The 18,118-nt window shown below is 36.2% G+C and overlaps 1 protein-coding gene across 1 annotated transcript in view; it reads left to right on the top strand.

The window, feature by feature from the left end:
- LOC134747288 (uncharacterized) overlaps positions 1 to 4,863 on the top strand; it is a 51,417-nt gene extending 46,554 nt beyond the window's left edge. The window contains exons 2-3 of the mRNA XM_063681911.1: positions 4,089 to 4,225; positions 4,495 to 4,863. Coding sequence (XP_063537981.1) covers positions 4,089 to 4,225; positions 4,495 to 4,777 — 420 coding nt within the window. The 3' untranslated portion in view covers positions 4,778 to 4,863. The remainder of the gene's footprint in view (positions 1 to 4,088; positions 4,226 to 4,494) is intronic.
- Positions 4,864 to 18,118: the final 13,255 nt, after the last annotated feature.

Below are 18,118 nucleotides of genomic sequence, written 5' to 3'. Positions count from 1 at the left end.
TCATACGCTACTATTGGTGCTGACCGTACCTGCTTCTGCAGAAAGACCCTCCACCAAGAAAAATAGTTACATGTTAAAACGTTACATATTATATATTTCAGCAGAACTCGCCGCCAAAAAGATTGAAATCACTGATTTAAACTTTCACGATTTTTACTCATTATTTATTCACAAAGGCGGGACTTAATCGCGTAAAATAAGTTTTAACTTTACCACGTCTCCGAGACCACGGGGACAACGCCGTTCTCGAACGAAACGTCGGAGGTAAATTTAAACTAATTTTACGCTATTAAGTCCCGCCGTTGTGAATAATAAAGATTGAAATCCTTTGATTTAAAAGCGTTTTTCACCGAAATACACTTGCACTGAAGCGTGTGCATTTCTATTGTATACGCATGCGCGTGAAGATGGACACGCGATGCGCCCTAATGCCCTTCATGAATATGCGCATACGCGTCTAATCGGAACACAGCGAAATGTGGCGGCGATATCGCTAGTCATCCTGCTGCAGCACGTTACTTGGTTCTATACTATTTAATTATAGAAATGTTCTAGTAATTATTACAAAAAATCATCATACACTGAAAAAAAAATAAGCCGATCAGTACATTTTGATCAATATCATTAAACTGATTATGTTGTTAAGTTAAATGCCGATTTAAGTTTCGATTGCATAATATTGTCTTCGGTTACCGCGATAGTTACTCATGAAATAAAACTATGAAAACGGATTATATCGCGTATATTGAATTTATAATACATCCCGACGTTTCGAACCACCGAACCACGAACGCTGTAAAGAGTTCGAAACGTCGGGATGTATTATAAATTCAATATACGCGATATAATCGGTTTTCATAGTTTTATTTCGATTGCAGTTAAATTCTTCTTCAGAATACGGACGCCTAATTGTCATCTAAACCATTAAACATCTTCCACACTTCATTTTGATTAAACGTGTTACATTAAATTACAAGCTACAAATATTATGAGCATAATTAAACCGTTACACCTTCGTAAAGTAATCTCGCTCTTATTTACTTCTTGCATTTTATAAAGACAAGTCAGTATAACTATATTAGGCTTAAATTTCGAAGTAATAAATGGTACTTTTTGTGACTTAGGTCATTATAAAGTGTTAATAATAGTGTTACGGAATTTAATAACGCATAGTTTAATCTTTTTGAGTTTCCTGACCATGCATGAGAAGATTGAAAAATGATAACACAATGAGAACGTTATAAGTTCCAGAAAAAGACCACTTTTTGAATGGATTTTCTTGTAAAGTTGATTGCTTCATAAAGTTTATATGTTAATGTAATATAAAGCGGCCGATTACTGGCGGATGTGCAGTTGCAACATCTGAGAGTGGTCGTTATAGAGTTTTGCTGGTCGATGGCCCTTTTATGATAAGTAGCTTAGCTGCGACTTCGTCCACAAAATCCGTTCAAAGTAAGGGAAATTGGGGCAGGAATGTTTGGAGCAGCCTACGCTTAGGCACAGACACCACTTGATACGATTGTTGGCAATAGAGAACCATATTCTACAACATGGTTAGTTGTTTACGTGACTGCGTCTGACTCTTTCAAACACGCGGTGTTAAAAAGTGATAGTTGCTTCATCACGCCGCTAACAGTGTCAGAATACGCCTTAAGTCTCAAAGGGAAAGTATACCAAATTACCTATACGTATCTTGCCCAACGGCAAAGTTCGTCGCCAAGATACTGATAGGTAGCTACATTGACATATGATCTGCGACTGCGACCCAAATCCTTCGCGGCGACGCGGGTACACTCACGACCAACACCATATGAGATGAATGTCGCATATGCCACAGTAATCAGTTCCTTTTTCATCAACATGTGACCTTATTCTACTGAAACTTCCATTTGGAACACGCTAAATATAGCCTTAGATCAATTGCATCGCCGCAAATAGCTTTGTGCAATCAATTAGTGCTTAATTGACAATGTTGTACTAAATTTGGACTGTTTACTAGAAAATATGATTCAGAATGTTTATGCAGAATAACTTCGCATTTTGGGTTTTCAGTAGGTACTGATAACTACACATTTACAGTTGAAATATGTAATTAAAGAGAGGTGATAGTGCATATGTAATCCTATGTTAGCCTTTGTAATTACAATAACTCGTAGTCTTAGCGTTAAGATTAAAAAGTATATTATTTCAGCCCTTTTATAAGACAGAATCTATATTATAAAGTATTGAAAAATAACCATCCTAACTATAGACTCCAGACTTTCGATTTCAAAATTTGATATAAAAAAACTAAAATATATGATATTGTCTTCGGTTACCGCGATAGTTACTCATGAAATAAAACTATGAAAACGGATTATATCGCGTATATTGAATTTATAATACATCCCGACGTTTCGAACTCTTTACAGCGTTCGTGGTCAACGGGTGACTGAGGAAAAATTACAAAGTGCAAAAATACCCACATACTAAAATAATGAACAATCATAGACTACAAACTTTAAGGCTGGTTGTACATGCAAAATCGGTTCATAAGGCTAGTTATACACTATAATTATTTTTCAAGTAAAGATATATATATATATATATATATATATATATACGCGATAAAAAACTACGCCGGCTCCAACCCTACACCACGGACCCGAGAAGATTTAATTCCCTCCTAAATTGTAGGAGGGTATCCCAATATGGGACCGGCAACAAACTCGGCGGGACACATCTTTTCAAAACATCAGAATGTCCAGCATCATCCAACACTAAGGTCTCACAGTCTATGTCTCGCTTGCTCCTTTATCAGATGGACTACAGGATCCCAAGCTGGTGGTAGAGAAAAGCCATCTTCCCTATTAAAGTTTGGATATTTCTTAATCTCAATGGCCTAACTTTTTTTTTTTATCGCGTATATATATATATATATATATCTTTACTTGAAAAATAATTATAGTGTATAACTAGCCTTATGAACCGATTTTGCATGTACAACCAGCCTTAAAGTTTGTAGTCTATGATTGTTCATTATTTTAGTATGTGGGTATTTTTGCACTTTGTAATTTTTCCTCAGTCACCCGTTGACCACGAACGCTGTAAAGAGTTCGAAACGTCGGGATGTATTATAAATTCAATATACGCGATATAATCCGTTTTCATAGTTTTATTTAAAATATATGAAACAAAACTAACCTTCATAAAAAGATGATGAATGCGGATTTAATTTTTGAAACACATTTTCTATCGAGCTTCCAATCAGATTAGCCGACGGTGCATCACAGTAGAGCGTATATTAAAATGAATATGGCAACTTACACCTAGGAGCCCGCTTCTAATTTAAATTTCTTGTTCTGAAATGTTTGGACCAGAAAAATGACTATTGTCAGTTGACAGATCAAATCCGTACCAGTTCTATTTATTTATTCAGAGCTCACTGTGTTCCACTGCTGGGCAAAGGCCTCCCCCCTCTTTTTCCACTCGTCTCTGTTTAGTGCTATATCTAGCCAGCCTCTCAAAAAGGAATCCAAGTTATCCCGCCATCGCCGACAAGGTCTGCCGGATCCCCGGTTAGACTCGTGGGGTTCCCATTTCGTGGTTAACTTGGCCCACAAGTCGTCCGGCATTCGGCAGACATGACCAGCTTAATAACGGTTTTAGAAGAAAGAATTAAAACCAAAGTCAGGAGTCAGTCAGTCAGTCTTGCAGTACTGAAAAAAGGCGTTTTTTAGATACGCCTCCATAGCACGTGCACGCTGCTCTGCTGGCCAGCGATCCATTGTCACGAATTAATCCGCAACACTCACGAAACTAAAAAAACGCTGCGTCTCCCTGGCACTACGCATTCGATAATTATTTGAATTTGAAATCAGAAATTTTCCACTGAACAACCTGTACATACATACATTTATTGTTATGCAGTGGCAATGAGATTTGAATTGTGTTTTTTTTTAAGTTAAACTTCTTTAGGCGCGACTAATGAACGTCAAAGAAGTTTTACTTCAATCGCGCGTAAAGATTACACGCACACACTTTTTTTTAATCTACTTTATTTAAAGTCCTCCAACATATTTTTAAACCTACTTTTTTTCTTGTTTCAGAACTCACAGCACCAAAGAGCCATGCGTCGTATCTCCCCTCACAACCCGGTGCGCCGGCGACTCTTCCCCGAGGCACATATAGAAGAGGAAGCCCGCATGGACAACTGCGCCAATGTGCTGCAAGAATCTATAGCCAGGTAAGAACCTCTATCTCCATCTTGCAATATTGGAGTGACTGAGACACCAATGTTTCAAAGTTCGTGATAAGCCCTTGGCCTCAATCATTTTCCACTATCTTCACCACATCAAACAGCTATATAAAATCAATACGTTGTCTTTACGCCTACGTGCTCATGTTCCTGCTTTTTTTGGGAGTAAAGTTTTATGGGTGTAGAGAAGAGCTAAAGGATTCTGTGACGTGAAATGTGTATAGGTGTATGTAAATATAAAGCTTCATTTGTTCCAGGGACCAAGCCGCCATGACAAAGAAATATAATTTTGACTTCGCAACCGAGACTGCGCTACCAGGCGAATGGGATTGGTCTACGCGCGACGACGAAAATTGGATCGGGTTCAAATCGAACACGATGGAAACTACGCAAAAAGATAAAGACTGCGTTGAAATGAGACTAGAAAATGAGACCACCCCGAAAGAAAAACCTGACAAGGAATTGCCTGCTGTTAGAAAGAGAAAGAGCGATGCGGCGGCGAGCGACAGCGGAGCGAGAAGGAAGATCAGTTTCGACTAAAATGGAAATGCGCGTTTAGGGTTGTCACACGCTTATAAAGTGCCACTTAAAGTTTAATAGGATATTAACATTTCTCTTAGTTACTGGTATAATCTACTTGCATATAAAATCACTCAGTAACGTAGTCTTCTTTTAAATTATTAACGTCAACGTACGAAAGTATTCCTTCATTTTAAATTGTGTGTGAAGTCCTGTTGCATCTCACGCATTTGACATTTCATTGGCTTTAAAAACCGCCTACTATATATATTTTAACAATAATTACTAAAATTATGAAAATTCAAGGAACTGATGATTTCCCTGAGAGGACTTTATATTTTAGAGAGTAACTGTAGATACTACCAACATTATTATTATAGTCTTTTCCGGCTTTAGTCGGCTATTTATTTGTATAAAGACTGTTTTGTGTAAAAAAAATTAGAAATATTTATTTAAAAACGTAGTTTTAGACCTATGTATTCACTCCGCTACATATCATCACAATTTTGTAGCTTCGAGATACTTTTTTTATATTTAAAAAAAACCTTTCCCGTTCAAAGATTACATAAATCTGCTTAACATCAGGCGGGCCGTATGCTTGTTTGCCACCGACGTAGTATAAAAAAAAAATGCTTTAATGTAACTTATAAACTTCTTCATAAATCATGCACTCCCAGATCGACCAATTTCATGTAAAATATTTACCAATATGTTTATATATGAAATATTCCTAGTGGTAGAAGAGCCGGCAGTAAAGTTTCGAACCAACGTGATACCGCGATGAGATGCACAATGGTTTCCCATAAAAGTGATGCTAAGTCCGAATTTGATAGTCTGCCACGGCGGAACTGGCCGAAAGTACAAAAAAGATAGCCACTTCCGGTGCGAAAAAGGGGGGGTCATTTAACCCATCTGATACTGCAATAATAGCTATGGCATCAGTTAGAAATTTACTGGTAGATACAGAAAAGCGAAATCTGCCAGTATGATTCCTGCCGGAAGTGCTTGGCATACGCTCTCAAAGGTGACCATCGGGACCCCTAAATTAACCCATCTGATACCAGCATGAAACCAATTCCAGTCGGTAGATATGAACCTTCTATTCAGGAATATATAAGTCTGCCAGGGCGTTTTCAGCCAAAACACCTTGACATACGAGATTTTGTGGCGCAACATCCGTGGTACCCGTATTTCGGAATTGTACATATTACGGACATTTCAAATACTGCAGGCTTATTAATTTATTACTCTATGCTTATATTTGTATATTATTACGTTATTAATAACATATATTTATAATAAATTAAGTTAAAATAAATTAAATAATGTGATTATTTGATTAATATGATTGATAGTCATTGAATTAGCTATATGAATCGTTTGTCTTTATCTGTCATTTTGACTTATGTATTTGTAAGAAAAGGATAAAACATAATTTAACTAATTAAGGCTCGTAAAGTTTTACGAATAAGGGGGTATTAGTATTTATAACTAAATCAGGCTTGAAATGCGACATAAAATGATTTTTGGTGGTTTCTTTTACGCTTGAGGCGTTTTTTCACCTATTTGATGTGTCTAATCACTATCTTATGTAGGGGAGAGAGGGGCAAGACGAGTAAGACGGGGTAGCGGCTTTATATGGCGACACGACTGACCAACCATCAGAATCCCGTTAGTGCATGACGATGCGTCGCCATCATGGCAATCAGTTCGCACAGTGACCGGCTAGACAAATGGTGTCGTTAATTATTTATTTGCAACAAAACTGTTTTTGCCATATTCCTTGTTATTTCTAGGGTTCCGTACCCAAAGGGTAAAAACGGGACCCTATAACTAAGACTCCGCTGTCTGTCTGTCTGTCTGTCTGTCCGTTTGTCACCAGCCTGTATCTCATCAACCGTGATAGCTAGACAGATGAAATTTTCACAGATGATGTATTTCTGTTGCCGCTATAACAACAAACTATAACTAATTGTTTATAACACCTGTATTCATTACCTGTAATGCACAATTGATGCATAAATGATTCTAAAAACATAATAAAATAAACATTTAAGTGGGGTTCCCATACAACAAACATGACTTTTTGCCGTTTTTTGCGTAATGGTATTATGGTACGGAACGCGACTCGCACTTGGCCGGTTTTTGTGTTTTATTTGGTTTGCGTTTGTTTCCTTATTATCACCAGCACATATATACTGTTAATTTATTCCTATGGCCCAGCAATCGCGCCAACAGCTAAGGACTTGTTTGGTTTCAAGTACGGATTTTTTTTTACTTTCGAATTTCATTAGGCACATGGGGCAAGATAGGGTTGACGGCCGTAGTTTTAAAGTGATAAACTGATGAAGAATTGCGGATTTGAATTTATTTATTCTTCTCTTGTAGAACGGTGAAAAAGTATAAAAGAAAGTCAAATAGAGGAGAGTGGTTAGAGGCCAAGAAAAAAGCGGTGGATGCTGTTATAAAGGGAAGATGGGGTACATGTTAGCTGTAAACACATTTTCTGTCTCTCAGACGACTTAAGAAATAAAAGTAAAACAGTTCGTGAGAAGGTATTAGACGATGGACCCAATATCCAAAAATTGAAGTTTTGTTTAGGCCCTAAATATAATATTTCTATGAATCATTCTTATCTTGTCCGGTAGGGGTTCCCCCATCTTACCATACCCGGGGGGCAAGATGGAGAGTAGGCGCTTTTGGCCATTTTAATTTATTTTTAATTTAATTATCTAACTAGAGAGTTCCTAGTAAGTGTTGATTATGAAAGACTGATTACCAAAGATAATAATAAAAATAACAAAAACTTAAAAAGAATAGCATTTTTAGTTTTATTGGACTTGAAACATTAAGTATACCGTCATTCCCACCTCTCCCCTACATTTCTTGACGTTGACGCAAAAATGACGTAGTTTAACATTCAGGGTGTTGTTTTATAACACTACAAATTGAGATAACTAATCTATTGACGACCGGTCTGGCCTACTTACTGCCTGCAAAGCCGATGGTCTTGGGTTCGAATTCCGATAAGGGCATATATTTGTGTGATGAAAACATATATTTATTCCTGAGTCATGGTTGTTATCTATGTATTTAAGTATATATTTATCTATATAAGTATGTATGTATATCCTCGCCTAGTACCCATAATACTCCCAATATTTATAAATAACAACAGAAATACATCATCTGTGAAAATTTCAACTGTCTAGCTAGATTATTGGTAAAAATCGTCCTTGACGTTGAAAATCCTGTCTTTTCACACCCGTTTACAATAAGTATGTAATAATAATAATTTTGTTCATTTTGGTAAATAAAGGATATTGTAATTTGAAATTATTTTATTATTTATATATAAGGTGCTACCAAATTAGCTACAGAAATTTTACGAAATGGTACTTTACACTAGAACAATTAACTTTTAACAGAAATTAGGAAATTTTCTCATAATTTTTATTTTATTTACCGAACAAAATAAATAAACTATAATTATATCTAAAAAATAATCATCATGTATTTAACTGCTTGTTTGTCTTAAATGTCATTGTCAACGTGTCATTTGATTTATCAACGTGAAGTGGCCAGTTACATTTTATATTTAAAAGAGGTTTTAGAATCTGTTCAATGAGGTCTCATTTAATTATCTCATTAACAGAGTTTTTTTACAAAGCAAATTTGTTTTCCAATTTTCTCAAAATAACATCATAAAACCTATAATGTTTCATACTTACATATACTTCAGGAGCCGAGTACTATCAACTGTAAAGATATCAGTAGCTAATTTGTTAGCACCTTTATAAGGCAAACAAAGAAGTACAAAGCCGTAAGCAGGTATTAAATTAATGCCCAAATTATATTGTGTATATTAATAAATTTGAAATATATGTTATTAATAACGTAATAATATACAAATATAAGCATATAGTAATAAATTAATAAGCCTGCAGTATTTGAAATGTCCGTAATATGTACAATTCCGAAATACGGGTACCACGGATTTTGCGCCACAAAATCTCGTATGTCAAGGTGTTTCGGCTGAAAACGCCCTGGCAGACTTATATATTCCTGAATAGAAGGTTCATATCTACCGACTGGAATTGGTTTCATGCTGGTATCAGATGGGTTAATTTAGGGGTCCCGATGGTCACCTTTGAGAGCGTATGTCAAGCACTTCCGGCAGGAATCATACTGGCAGATTTCGCTTTTCTGTATCTACCAGTAAATTTCTAACTGATGCCATAGCTATTATTGCAGTATCAGATGGGTTAAATGACCCCCCCTTTTTCGCACCGGAAGTGGCTTTTTTTTTTGTACTTTCGGCCAGTTCCGCCGTGGCAGACTATCAAATTCGGACTTAGCATCACTTTTATGGGAAACCATTGTGCATCTCATCGCGGTATCACGTTGGTTCGAAACTTTACTGCCGGCTCTCCAACCATAGATGCTTAGCCTCATCAGGCCCGTACATGTTTGAAGGGACCTCCGGATTCTGCACACAACTTAACCCTTAAAGGGTAAAAAATACACAATTTAAGCTTCATCGCCTCCTAAAAGTAAAAAAAAAATGCATAAGAAAAAAAATGTGTGTGCGTGTAATCTTTACGCGCGATTGAAGTACAACCTCTTTGACGATGACGTTTATCGCTATGTTGGCACTTTGACGTGTGTCCTATCTTATTGCGCGTGTGTCACTACTCACTACCTCACTAGTCACTACTGAGCGTTACTTCCGTCAGAAAAAAAAATCTGATTTACCCTCTAGTCGCGCCTAAAGAAGTTTTACTTCAAAAATCCAAAAGATGATGGGTGGTCACTTTTGCCATATAGGGTGAGGGCATAAAGGGTTTCAGGAGCCACAAATTGTTATTTATTGAGAACGAGGACGAGGTTGAGACGCGATTCGTAAATAAGTACTCTGTTTTCTTGGCAATGTATCTTACAATATAGATACATAACTTTGCATAAAATTTGCTTAAAATAATGGATAAAACAATTTGCAATATTTTTTATGGAAAAAGGATCAAAAACTATAAGAAAAGGTAACATTTGTTTTAGTTTTACTCTGAGTAGTATAAAAATTACCTTGACAAATGTAAAGTCGAGTTCATAAATATGTATACATATCTTCACCTTAATCCATTGCTATATTTATGAACTAGAGTACACCGTGTCCGTGTGCCACTGCTTATGGTACAGCACAACACTCACTCACTCTAGCACTCAGCACTAGGATTAATCTCAATTGTTCTAACAGATGATACGCCTCATGATCAGTTATGAAACTGATGAATTGTGATCTCTAGTTAACACTATTATAATAATATCTAACCAGCTAATATTTAATGAAATATTTTCTAAGTACGATATAACATCTTTAAATATTTAAACAATAACCAATCTTGCCTTTCGTGTCACATTCACATCAAGTAAAATGGGTCGAAAACTTTTTAGTGCGTGTTAAGGTGATGCGTCTTTAGTCTCTACTGTGCGCATCATAAAATAAATACTGACTTTAAAGCCTTAACTCTCTTACTTTATCCCTATAGGTGTGTTAAAATCTTTTACTTCTTAATAAAGTAATACGATGAGTATTAGAAAAACCCAAATCTTTAAATTTTTGTAATGTCTCAAGAAAAGACGCCGGTTTTCACCCAAATGGGTATAGGTATAGCCTTTAGAGTTCTTTGCTTATACGCGTATTTTTTTGTAATGTCCACGGAAAAGACGCCGGTTTTCACCCAAATGGGTCTAAGAAGCCTTTAGAGTTGTCTTTGCTTTTACTCGTATTTCTTTTAATAAAACAAGAAGGATTTCACCAAGAACTAAAACTTTACTTTTTACGCCGCTAAATCTAGTTGGTGGTTAGATGACAGATTTAGTCAATTTTATATAAATTTTCGTTTAGTTTAAAGAAATAAAAATGTTTTTGGTAAAGGACGAATGTGATCACCGATTGATGTAAATTTGTAATTTTAGTATAATTTAAATGCAGCTACCATTTCCCAAAACCTACAACTACGGAATGAAATATAATTATAGAAATACATTAATATTGTTAAATAAAGAGTTGTAGCTATATCTGTAGTCTGTAGCCGTTTTATAGTGACAGATACCTACAGCTTTTTGGAGTAAGACGGACGTAAAATGTTTCATTTGCATCAATGCATTTTAAATAGGTGACATTTGGCTGGCAACTGCAGATGCATTACTGTTACGACATTACTGCTGCGGCCTTGACGCGAACGCTGTATCTGTCAATTTGATCGCTAATATGAGTGACGGATTGAATGTCATAATCGCGGCTGTAATACGTCACCCATGAGAATGGGCGGCATCAAGGAAATTTCAGAAATTTGATGAACATTCAACACCGCAGCAGTAATGCCGCAACAACAGTGCAGCTATCGGAATGAATGTTACCTTTAGAAACAATTTACTATTCGACTAGAATTGAGGAATGTGTAGCTTGCATAACGTTTTAGTGAGACTTATATAGCCGCTGTATGGTTAAGATGTTAATATGTGAGCGGGACATTTATTATTTTTCTCGATTGTGTGTGTAAACTGCGTGACAAAACATTTTTACTTCTGCATACCTATTGTTGATAATTTTCACAAACCTGTGCGTTTGTGTTATCAAAGCTAAAGAATATTTTTAAGAAAAAAATTTTTTTCCAGGTAAATGATCGTAATATCAACTCTAATATCATTTTGTTAAAAACGTTAAATCAAGAAAAAAATAACCTAAACATTATTTGTCAACGTATTTTTGAGCCATTCTGTATAAAGTAGAATTTCATTGTTTTCACATCTTGTATTTTATGAATATTAGTAAATACTTTGCCCATACAGCATGGTAACTCTAGGAGTAGTATCGTAAAATAAAAATTAATTTTAAACAATTACGGCAAACTAAAACGCTTATAGGGTTCTGTTCAAAAGAACGGAATCCGGACATTAAGCTTTATGCACTAAACCTAACCTAAATATTTTTACAGTCGGGTCCATAATAACAGTACCTTGGCAGCTGTTTTTTTATATCAATTTTTGATTTTATATGACAGTTTCAGAAACAAATCAAGGAATGTAAAATAGATAATGTACTATTATGGGGGCTTACAGAAAAAAGTGTACCATTTACTTTTTTCGAAAAACTAAGAATGGGTTATTTCGACTCATTGATTAAATAAAACAAAGAAAAAATGTGTCCCTAGTTTTTCATACAAATTTTGAGTGTCAGTTTTGTGACATTTCATACACAAATGTGTTTAAAAATGCGTCACAAACGTAAATTTTTTCGAAATCTTATTTTTCCCTTTTAAATTGATAGTCCTCGTGATTTTGAGTAAAAATAACCCAAAACTGGATGGTTTTTGGAAAAAAGTAAATGACACACTTTTATCTGATAATGCCCTCATACTTAATATGGTAGACCGGAGTGAATGCAACTATGGGATTATTTCGTCTATTTGAGTATTTTTTTTAAACTACGTGAATTACCAGCTCGCTTCATCTAGTGATAAAAGCCTGAGCTACTTGGAAATAAAACGTAACATAGAGGGCGTTCCAACCGATCGTATTAAACAAATATCCAAATAATAGCATTTACCTCGGTTGTACTTGTTTTTTTGCTAAATAAAATTTTAGTATGTAATATGAATTCAACCTAGATTTCAACTAACTCGATTCGGATTACATGTGCTGTTATATGACTCGACTAAATTAATGAAACAGCTAAGTCCCAAAGTTCCGGTAGATTTTTTACGTCTGTTAAGTGTTAGAAAATACTACTAAGTACTTACAGCACGGTTTTTAAACGATGATTACGAACACCGAAAAAGTCTGGTGAAAAAAACGTAAAAGTATATTAGATTAAACATTATAAATATACAGTTTTAAATTTTAATTGGATTTGGTTCCTCCGTGTAAGTAAAAAGGAGAACCCGCGAAAAGGATCGACAAACATTGGTATAAGTGAAATCTAAGAAATTGACATAATTAGTAAATTTACAACTTTACAGTACATATGTACTTTACCGCACTAGTGCAATAATTAGCACATTAAGTACGTGATTATATCGAAAATTGAAAGGGCCACATGTACTGTAATAGTACGTACATTACGATAGTGCGAATTACTTATTCGCACATGTATCGTACAAACAGCAACACTCTTAACTGTCCATCGGTGGACCTTATGCCTTTTGTAACGTGGCTTACAGATGGACAGTGTGAGCGATGGTACAGTCGGCATCAGATATATCAGAGCGGCCGAGGTGTCACAATATCTGAACACGCACTCTAACGCCTTGATAATAGAGGCGTGTTCAGATATTTGTGAGCGCCTTGGCCGCTCCGATATATATGATGGCGACTGTACAACGTTATTATCAACGTCTCAATATACGTACTAGATATCTACTATCTACGTAGCGCCAAATTGCCCAAAATCATCGTTCAAAAACTTACTGTACCATAGTCTGATAGTTACTGATATAATGTAAAATATTTTAAGTGATATTTTAAATATTTATTTATTAAAAGCTTAGAATTTTAATAAGTAGGTTTGTATTAAATTGTAATATCCTTACTTTAAACATGTTTTCTTTCAATGATCTGTGCTGTGCATATTCCGATATAATCCTAAAATGTCAACAAAGTTATCTGACCTAACATATTTTTATTTTGAAAACTGACTAATAGAGTTAGACCAAGAAAAGTGCAGATATTTTGACAGCACACGCAGTTGCAGGTGTTATTTTAAACGTCAAACTTCTATTAAAAATCATAATTTATCATTTCATAACTTATCGTATATAGTTTGTCAAGGGACTGTCTCATTGCGGGCGTAGACTGAGAGAGTCATACTGTCTTTGTCTTGCACTGGTGCTGGCGCCCAGAAGAAGGGGATGAGTGTAGTTTTTTTTGTTCTTATTTACTGACAAGATTTGCTTGACCAACTATAAATAATATGTGTGCTGTCAAAATTTCTGCAGACTTTTCTTGGTCTAACTCTAGTAATGATACTCTATTTGACACATTTCATATATTGATTACAAGGGATTCGAAATGACACTGTGCACAAAAAAACAGTAAAATCAGTTAAAAGAATGGAGAATGTAAAAAAATAATGTTTTTACTTATGTAACGCATGCATAAGATAATTAATCATTCTAAAATGTAAATACCTTCTGGACTTCTAAAATTTGTATGTTTTTTAAGTACCTTACCATATAATTAAGGTTTATGAAGATAATTTATTATAGTCTGGTTTTTCTAGATTAAATTATTATTTATAATATAATACTTGTGATTTTACTTGAAGTCCCGCACTGCTGCGCCGAAAGGTTTTGAAACATTCAAACTAAAACACGATTTTCGAAACCAAAATCAATTACTTACAATAATTCTATTAAGGTTTTAAGATTAAGCTAATTTTACGGTTTAACACGTGTTTTTAATCACCGCGCGAAATGTTTCGGACAGCCTAGGTCAAATTTTTCAAGCACTAACAGTGCGAGTAGCGTTCATGACGGCCGCGCTTCGCGTACTCTCTTCGCTTGCTAGATACCTACTGCTGTATAATTAACTTAATGTTAGTATGTCTCACGACAGTTTAAATTCGAAGTTTTCTGATTTAAACCCTTTGAACGATTTACGTTATAAACAAAAACGTCACTGACACGCCAAGGTCCCGGTCGCAATCGAACTAATGTAAACCTTACTTAAAAGTGTGAAGGTTAGTTTGACAGCGTCCGCCAAAACACCTATAGGTGTCAATGGCGCGGTAGGCACGACTAGTGACGACACATTTAGGTGTTCTTGGCGTTTGAAAGGTTAAGATCCTTCCGTCTAAAATTCTGTGTTAGTAAGAAAGTTAAAAGTTCGTTAAAAAGAGAATAGATGTACCTAATGTACAGTGAGGTTCGAAATTGCATGGAGAAATTATGAATGAATTCCATTCATAATTTCATTACTGTACTTATTTCATTGTAAAAAGCTTATTGTTTGAGATCACATTTACTGAATCACGTTTAACCTCAGACCGCTGAAAAAACTGTGAGCATAATAAAAGGGAAAAAGTAGGTAATACTGTTTTTTCCCTATATTATGGACCTAGGATCCGCAATAAGTATTATCAGGAGGCCGATTCTAAAGTAAATAATTGTTATAATTTTGATCTTCTTTTTATTATCATCAAGTTTGTGTCGGCCGCAGTACATCTCACGCACACCATTAAGTGCGAGCGAAATGCCTAATGAAACGACTCGATGACACGCGCGTGCGGGAAACAATCGGCTATAGCGAGTGTCACGGTCGTGTCAAAATAAGATCAAACGTTAACAAACTGTTAAATCAGAATCGGCCTCCAGATATCCGTCACGTGCTGAGCAGAAGCTTTGCGGTTGAGTTATAAAATGGAATTTTCATCACACTTGCTCGTAAAAGCTGTTATTGCGCGTAGGCTATGCGGTCCGTAAATCCTACATTTTGACGACTTCGACAACGTACTTACGTACGAAATTAGGCAGAAGTCTTATTTATTTCCATTTTTAGGGTTCCGTACCTCAAAAGGAAAAAACGGAACCCTTATAGGATCACTAGTGCGTCTGTCTGTCTGTCTGTCCGTCTGTCACAGCCTATTTTCTCCGAAACTACTAGACCAATAAAGTTGAAATTTGGTACACATATGTAAGTTTGTGACCCAAAGATGGACATGTAACGTAAACATATAAATTTTAAACACGGGGGCCACTTTTGGGGGGTAAATGAGAAAATTAAAAAATAAAGTTTGTCAAACTATATCGTGTTACATACCAAATGAAAGAGCTCATTGTGAGAATCTCAATTATTTTTTTTTATAATTTTAAAATAAATAGTTTAGAAGTTATTCAAGAAAATAGGCAAAAAATTACCATTCCCCCCCCCTTTATCTCCGAAACTACTGGGTCAATAAAAAAAAAACTCAAAATAGATCTTTACCTATAGATCACCGAAAAACCTATTAGAAATGTGCAGTCAAGCGTGAGTCGACATTTCACATAAAAAATACATTGTTTAAATTGTGTAATGTACGGAACCCTTGTAATGAGAGTCCGACTCGCACTTGGCCGGTCTTTTCCTAATAAATGTGATGAAAACATTGTGTGTGCCGGTGCCACGGGCTGTACAGAAATTACATACTCATGTTAAGTAAGCCCTCGCCTTCGGCTTCAGACTTCAATTCACACTCGTTCGTAAATTCTTGTATACTGCCCTTAATACACAATGACTAGTGAGTTAATACACAATGATGAGTTAAATCAAGATAAATTTAAAAGTGGAAAAATTACTGCCTTGGGTGAGACTTGAACTCACGGCCTCTGGATCAAGATCTCTGATGAAGATAGTCTGGTTAAGATCTGGATCTGAGTTCAAGTCTCACCCAAGGCAGTAATTTTTCAACTTTTAAATTTATTCTAAGCTTAATAGCATCGATCGCAGACGTTTCTGCTTGTTAAAAATTCAATCAAGATAAGTTTGCAACGATTTTGATAGCACACGCAGTGCAAGTGTTATTTTAAACGTCAAACTTCTATGAAATTATGGCGTATAAATAACACTTGCACTGCGTGTGCTATCTAAATCGTTGCAGACTTATCTTGGTCTAACTCTATGGACCTATTATTGTGTCAACCAGTCATCGTTCCTTACTTGCCCAGGGCTTCTTTGTATGTAAACAGTTTGAAACTCGAATGTTGCGCCTGCGTCGCCGGAGACAACGTAATCAGTAACAAGTATTTCCTGCGCTGCGGTTCCGACCCGCTGCCTCCAACGGTCGGATATCTGATACGTGTTTGTGGTTACTACGTATATTGTAGGTAATTTTATAGTATCGTGTAGTAAGTACTAAAGTGAAATCACAAACCTACGATAGGGACTGAGAATCCAAAAAATGTGTGGGTCTAAGTGGGTACGTGAGGCAATGTAAGATTGCAAGTGTCCCTTAGCTAATATTTACCTGTAACACTTTTTTCCTCATTCAAAATGTACCTACTCTTAATTATCATCAAACCAAATAAACAAAAAAATCACTTCGAAACGGTGCAATGTGCAACTGTCACTTCAAGTCAGTTGCATATCAAATGTCCTTGAGTCGTGTGTCCGGAAGCGACCGGTACCGCACGGAAACACGTACATCTCGACGTTGCGACGTAACGGTTCACGTCACGTGACGTAACCGCAGACGTTACAGCGGCGTTATAGTACGTTATGTGGCCGAATCTATGACTCATATCATGGTTGTCTTTAAAATTATTCCTGGTGCATGTACTTAGTAAGTAAGTAGTGTAAGTGCCCCACTGGACTGGTTGTAATCCACATCTCTTCTTCGCTCCGCTGAATTATAACCAACGCTATTGGTTTATTCCCCTCATCTCCGCTCGTCTGAGGGGCTACCGTTAAAACAGAAATTAGCAAATTGCGGGGATCTTTTTCTTTTACTCCAATGAAGGGGTAATTAGAGAGACAGAGACAGATGCTCGCATTTTGCGAACTTCGATTTTCGCGGTTATAGCCCTGCGCCTTAGTGGTAAGGCAGCTTTAGTACCTACGTCGCCATATTAGCTATGTTATAGAAAAGTTTGCATGTACTTATGTTAATTAGGGCACCGACTGTAGCTATAGGGCCCATTTGACTGAATATTATTAGTTCACTAACTGTCCAATCACATGGGTTTGCCAGGTTTGCCATGACAATATTCTAATAATATAACTTTAATACAGTTTAATAAATGGGCTCCAGGCCGAGTCACAACGCTCACCAAAACTCTTGTAGGTACCTAATAAGTTTCCTTATTTATTCTTTTTTAACCTGGCTTGGGCTCTATACTAGCCTGGGTAGCCTGGGGATATTTTAGAACTCTTCCGCCGCGTCACACTTCAATTTACTACACTGGTTGAGCAACTCGACCTGATCTAAGTAGATGTGGTTAGACTGGTGAGGGAATCATCGAGTTAATGGGAGTTGGTCTCTGGTTCGCTAAACCTAGCCGACTAGGTAAGAAGACTCCAGCAAGAAACTTAGCTAGGCCCGACAACTGTCGGAGTTAACACATTTATCCATAACAAAAGTTACTTCAACTGACGCCTTTATAAATTACCTACAACTAATATCGAAATAAAGAATGTTTCTTCACGAATCACTGCGACGACGGTTACGCTCTTCACAGGAACACTTCGTACTTAAATATCTCCCAATCTTTCAAAAAACGCTTTATCGATGCGTGTACGCATCGCAGGGTGCATACGTTATGAGTCACGCTCCAAGGATAGGGTCCTGATTTTGTAGCCGCAAAATAGTAGATTGTGTCACAAGGGAGC

The sequence above is a fragment of the Cydia strobilella genome, chromosome 14, assembly GCF_947568885.1.
Source record: "Cydia strobilella chromosome 14, ilCydStro3.1, whole genome shotgun sequence".
NCBI lineage: Eukaryota > Metazoa > Arthropoda > Insecta > Lepidoptera > Tortricidae > Cydia > Cydia strobilella.
This window is presented reverse-complemented; position numbering and strand designations above follow the sequence as displayed.